This window comes from Chaetura pelagica, unplaced genomic scaffold, assembly GCF_000747805.2.
Source record: "Chaetura pelagica isolate M959 unplaced genomic scaffold, ChaPel_1.0 scaffold170, whole genome shotgun sequence".
Classification (NCBI taxonomy): Eukaryota; Metazoa; Chordata; class Aves; order Apodiformes; family Apodidae; genus Chaetura; species Chaetura pelagica.
In genome coordinates this window covers 1835119-1841118 of record NW_009952048.1, presented here as the reverse complement: position 1 = coordinate 1841118, position 6000 = coordinate 1835119, and the positions used below count along the sequence as shown (strand labels likewise).

The 6000-nt window shown below is 37.5% G+C and overlaps 1 protein-coding gene across 1 annotated transcript in view; it reads left to right on the top strand.

Moving 5' to 3' along the window:
- The first annotated feature begins 1583 nt into the window (after positions 1–1583).
- The window catches only part of BCKDHB (branched chain keto acid dehydrogenase E1, beta polypeptide), a 108621-nt gene continuing 104204 nt past the window's right edge, over positions 1584–6000 (top strand). Inside the window, exons 1-2 of the mRNA XM_010003082.1 lie at positions 1584–1656; positions 4200–4268. Coding sequence (XP_010001384.1) covers positions 1593–1656; positions 4200–4268 — 133 coding nt within the window. The 5' untranslated portion in view covers positions 1584–1592. The remainder of the gene's footprint in view (positions 1657–4199; positions 4269–6000) is intronic.

Below are 6000 nucleotides of genomic sequence, written 5' to 3'. Positions count from 1 at the left end.
GGCTCTGCCGGCCCCGCCGGTGCCGCTCGGGAAGGGCTGGGGAAGCGTCTCTGGGCAGCTGCTGCAGCCCTTGCAATAGGCCTACATGTCCCCTCTCGGACCCGCACGCCCTTCCCCTGCCCCTCGCCTGTTTCCGTGGTAAAGCTTCTAGCAGTCACTTCATAACTTACGTCCCTCCCTGTCTTTTTTATTGGATGCTTAAGTCATGAGTGTGGTAATAAACCTGTGGTTAATAGAGGCTGGTGTCTAGCGGAAGGCTGAGGGTTGTCCTCATGATCACACGGTGGAGAGTAAACACAGATCAGGTGGAAATTAACAGCTCAGGACAAACTTTTTTTTTTCTGACTTTGTTCCTGAGATGCGTCCAGACAAATGACTAGTGCTGAGTTCTGCTGGAAGAAGCCTCCCAGCTGCAGAGTCTTGCAGTGAAGAAGCCCTTGTGGGGCAGGCCAGTTTTTGTTGCCATTCACTAATAGAAAGCTAGTTCCTTAGGTTTTAAGGCTCGCTTTGAAATTCTGTGAAAAACAGTGAAAGTAAAATCAAGTCATGCCAACACCAATCCTGATATTGGTAAGATAATGCTTCTCTAACTCCACAGTTCATATCTGAAGGGCACAATTAGTTTCTTCTTTCCCATGACAGCTGATACAGGGGCCTTTATTATAAGCAAGGGTAGCAGGTCAGAACAGTGTCAGTAGCTTCTGACAGTTGCTTAATAGGCATTTGTTTTTATCAAATACTGCAAGGATTGTATATTGGAGAAAAGATAACCTAATGTGGATAACTTAGGAAAGAGAGAAACAACTACTGTTCCCCAGATTTCCTTCTGCTGAATTTGAACATGTTGTTATTTGTAGCTTTCATGTAGGTTGAACATTTTCTTTAAGTGTTTTTTTACAGTTCCTCCCCTGAAAGTGCTATATAAAGTGTAACAAGTGAAGCTGCCAGGCATGGTAATGTGTAAGAATGCAGCTGCAAAACATTTTGATACAGCAGTCTGGTGCATTTGCTTTACCCATTTTAGTAGAGCTGTCCAGCATCACATTTTCTTCCTTCTTTAGAGCCTGGATTTAATGCTTGTGATGCTTTTTAACTGCAGTCCAGAGAGCGGGCTAGTGGTCAAGAAATTGTCTGTAAACCAGCAAGGCTGGAGTTTTAAAACAAACAAACAAAAAAAGATGAAGTAAGCTTCATGAGAACTGGTGAATCTTGGCAGAAAGGATTCAAATTCTCAAAACAATAATGCTTTGCTATGTTTCTTTCCTTTGGAGAACTGCTGTATTAGTAGTTGTTTCTAGTGTTTTACTAAGCATTATAAAGCTGCATTTGCTCTAGCTAAGAGCATAGTTTTTGCAAAAGGTTGAATGCAGGGTAATAGAAGTACAGTTCTTGGGATTGCAAAATATACCATGTTCAACCCCATCTATCCCATATCTAAGTTTACTCAGCAAGTGAGTTTTAGGTGCTTCTAGCTGATACGTAGTTTATGACTGTTATCTAAGTTTTTAGTCATGTTACGCACCATTGTTTTCTAATCTAGTTTGGTTTTTGACTAAACAACTAAATCTTTTCACACAGGGCAAACTCAGAAGATGAATCTTTTCCAATCCATAACAAGTGCCTTAGACAATGCCTTAGCCAAAGATCCAACTGCAGGTATGCTATACTTGTCAATGTATTTGGCTTTTTATAAATTGCATTTTGTTTCGCCTATTTGTTTATAATATTAAATGCATTTCTCATGACCTTTAAAGTTTTCTAAGAAGTTAGTTCTACACTTTGATCTCAAACAAACCTTAAATTATTAATGATTATTAATGATTTATGTGTTCTAAGATGAAGTTAAGTCTTTTGTGTTCGCTTAGTGTATTTCACTTGAAACTTGGGACAGAAAGATGCATTGCTTAACATGTTTCTGGTATTACTGATATGAACTGTACTTCAGGGCAGCTTGAGTCCCACCCAGTAAGTAAAGGAGTTTTACAGCTGTAAGTCGTAGTTTTTAATTCCTTCAACTTTCTATGCTCAAAAAGTAGTGTTTTTTAAAGACTACTATGCTCTGGCCATTCTCCCTTCTCCCCTTCTCTCCAAAATTCTATTCATTTATGCACATAGGCAGTGTAAGATTTTTCTAGGCTTTTGCAGTCTGGATAACCCATAACTTTGAAGAAGGTCATTCATCATAGCTTTATTTAAAATGTTTATCCTAAACTCTGTTGAACAGACAGATTTATTTCACTTCTAATTCATAGAATGGTTTGGGTTTCTTACACGTAACAGGAGGTCTGCCGCTTCTGTTGTCATAACAAAAGTGTGAGCGTGAGGGTGGCCAGATATCTGAAAGGGATGTTTGATGCCATGAACACAGCTGCAAAAGCTCTAAGGTCTTGTGTAATTTTGTTTTTTTCTTTTTAGTGTGTTAGTAGCTCTTTTTGGCAGTAACTTTTTTCTCTGCTTGAACCACTGCTCAGCTCAAAGTCTGACTAACTGTGTAGTCTTTTAGGACAAATTCTGTGTTGTCTGTCTAGTACTATGCCTCTAAACATTCCCTCTCAGTCTGTGTTATAATCACCTTTATTAAATTAAGCTTAGACAACTGAGAGTAAATTAGTGCCAAGAATAGATTTCAGTAACATTTTTGTAGAATCAGCCAAATAGAAGTGAGAAGAGTGTTAGTCCTGCAGGAACCTAAACTCAGATGTCATTTTCAGTCTTTTAGTTGCTCTAAGATTCCAGTCTTGCTCCTCAGCTTTGCAGGGCTGGATCTATGCAAAGCCCTTTGCAAGATCATGTTGGAGTTCTACAGCCCGAACAGTGAGTTGTCACTATTGTCCTACTTACCAAATTCATTAGTACTTCTTGCAATGGAAAGCATGTCCTTCCAATGTTTCTAATTGTATGGGAATTGTGTAGCCGTTGTTTAAGTACTTCAAAACCTCATACTTTGTTAATGAGTATTAGAATCTAACCAGGGAAGTATTTTCAGTGGCTGAACAGAATGAGCAAATCCACACAGGTTTGTGGATAGCAGTATTAAATGGGATTTTTTTTAATGCCAGCTGGCTCAAAACTGAGTAGCCACATGATAATGGAAAGGTCTTATCATGATTTTAAGTACGTAAAAAACCCAAATAAATTAATATTAAAAATTAACTGGAGAGGTCATCTGGGGACATACGTCAATCAAACTCCTTGATGTCACTGGCTTTACGTGACTATATGTGTTATTTTTAAGTGGCATCATTAATATGATTGTCAGAAGTGTGTTAATCCCTTGTTGTGTTCCCAGTAGAAATGTATTTTCTTTTAAATTAAAATCATGTTTGAAAGGCAAGAAGGCTTTGTCATTTGGAATATGGAGGAATCTGGGAATGATCAGAACTGACCCCCGCTCATGCAAATTGCTGTTTATGGTACTGCTGCACATCTCTTACATGCTTAAAACAATTAAATAGGCAATACTTATTTATATGAATTAAATAACAAAACTGTTTTAAGAAAAATTAGACTTCGTTCCATAAATTTAAAGACCCCTCCCTCCTCTCCCCAGATTACGTGATATGAAGCTAGATTTAAAAGGCAGTTACTTTTAGTGATAAAACTTTAATTGGCTATATCACACAGACTAGAAGGATAGTAGAGTTGAATATTAAGAGTTACTCTCCAGAGGAGTTCCTCTGAAGTCACTTTTCAGGCGTCTGGTGAGTATGTTTTGGGAGAGTTTGAAATTTCACATTGAATTGATCTTTTGAAGAAAACATTTTTCAAACCACTGCATTTACTGAAATCAGTGGACGAAAAGTGCAAACAGTTAGCAGTGGAAGCAGAACCCTGAACTTCAGTAACTCTTTAGTGACTGAATGTTTCTTGGAATTGCTTTTATTCATTTAGATGTTGTGATAGTACAGAACACTTCAGAAAAAAATAGGTGGTTTAATGAAAGCATAGCTGAATCAGTTTCATGATTTCTATTGAGATGAAGTTGTGTTGCTGTACTGATTCCCCATTAAACTTGGTTCTCTATTTGTTATAGTTTGGCTATGCGTCAGAAGCACTTAGGTTTAGATAAATCTTGTAGTAAAATGAAATTTTAGGTGCTACTTATGTTAGTGTCTCACATGAAAACGTTTGAAACATGTTCATTAAAAATAAGATATGTTGGAATAACATGAGCCTCCTTTACTGTTCTTATTTTTCAGTAATATTTGGTGAAGATGTGGCCTTTGGTGGAGTCTTCAGGTGTACAGTTGGCTTGCGAGACAAATACGGTAATATAACTTTTAAAAATGACATTATTTTCATCCTAGCCTCTCTGTTCTTTTGTCCTCCCCTATGGTTTGTGAGAGAAGCCTTGTAAATGGATTTCTGTTTTCCTTTCTGTCCTTGGAAATAGAAAAAGTTTTGCATACGTTGCCATTTGTGTAAGCTGTCAAAGCTTTTAATACTTGCTGACTTACTGAAACTTGCTTTCAGGAGTCTTCTTTTTCTTCAACTGACTTTATCAATATAACTTCTTTTTTTAAACTGCAGTAGAACCAGATATTCGTCATTGTGGCCCCATTTAAGTTCTTTAATTACAAACTAAAGTCTCTTAGAAACAATACATGCTGATGCTTTTTGTACGAAGGAATTACATTAAAATGGATTTAAACTCTTTGTTTGTTAAACACAGTATTTTCTAGCATGGCCTGGAAAGCCAAAATAGAAATGATGTGTTTAGCTATGTTTGTGCTTCATCTAGAATGTCGTTGGTTTACTTGTTTGGGAGACTCATGTGAAGACATTCTGAGAAATCATACAACCTTTGTCTGAAAGGTTTGCAAAAGATGATATTGAATGTTGTTGCACAGGCATGTAAGTGTCATGTTTACAGTTCTTGAATTTAACAACCTAGTTAGTGTTACCTGGTTAGCAAATCTAGAAGACTGTTCAAAAGCCTTCAGAGTTCTTCACTTTGAGTGTCTTCTTTGGTTATCCATTTTGTGCTGATTAATTACTTATTTTGCTGCAAGAAGTACTGTTACTGCACTGCTAAAAAAAGAATCTATGTTTTGTGTATGGCTCACTAGGTAGTACCTAGTAGGTCTTGGAAACTGGTTGTGAGTACTGTAACCTGATAGCTTTTAACTTGGCAGTTGCTGTCTTCCCCACTGAGCTATTCAACAGAAGAAGAGGTTATAAACTTGTTTCAGCAGCTTGCTTTCTTCAGGGCAAAAAGATGACTGGGACCACTTGCAGCCTGTGACTAAATCTATTTCCTTTTCCTCATTTGGAGATGAGTTACTGCCATCTTTGAGATCACCAAGATCCACTTTTTTGGAGTGAAGCAAAAAAGGGCGAGGAAGAAGACCATACTTTTAGGAAGTTTTAGAACCATAACCATATTTTGCCATCTTGTTTCTCTGCTTCACTTATTATGTGGATGTTTCCTCGCTCTCTGGTTTATATGTTAATGTTCTAACAGTGTGGATAGGACTCCTAGTAGGACTGATCTTTAGCTCTGCTTGTTGAAGTTGAGTTAAGAGTTCTGTAACTCCAGTTGTGATATGTTAACTGTTTACTAGACTTTGTGAAAACAAAGCTTCTGAAGCAACAGTTGGTTGCTGGAAACATGAGCAACAGAGACTTCATTTGGGAAATAAGCAATAGGAGCAGATAGCAACCTTATTTTTTTACTGAACAGTTTCAAAGACAAAAGAAACTATATTTTTAGGGTGTTGCTTTCAGGGTGATTAACTGGGTTTCTGTGATGTAAGAAAGTTATATAATACTGGAATGAAACAAAGACAAAATTTAATTTTTGGAATAGTATGTTGTTCGTGATGTATCCAGAAGTGCCAGTGCTGTTCAATGACTCTACTAGCCACTGATGCAAAATGCAGGGGTACAGTTGAGATGGGTAATGTAGACAAAGTGGAAAGAGTATTTACACTGTGTTAATCTGATAAGCAACAATCATAGCACATCAGCAGCCTGGCCAGAAGAAAATCTATTTTATGG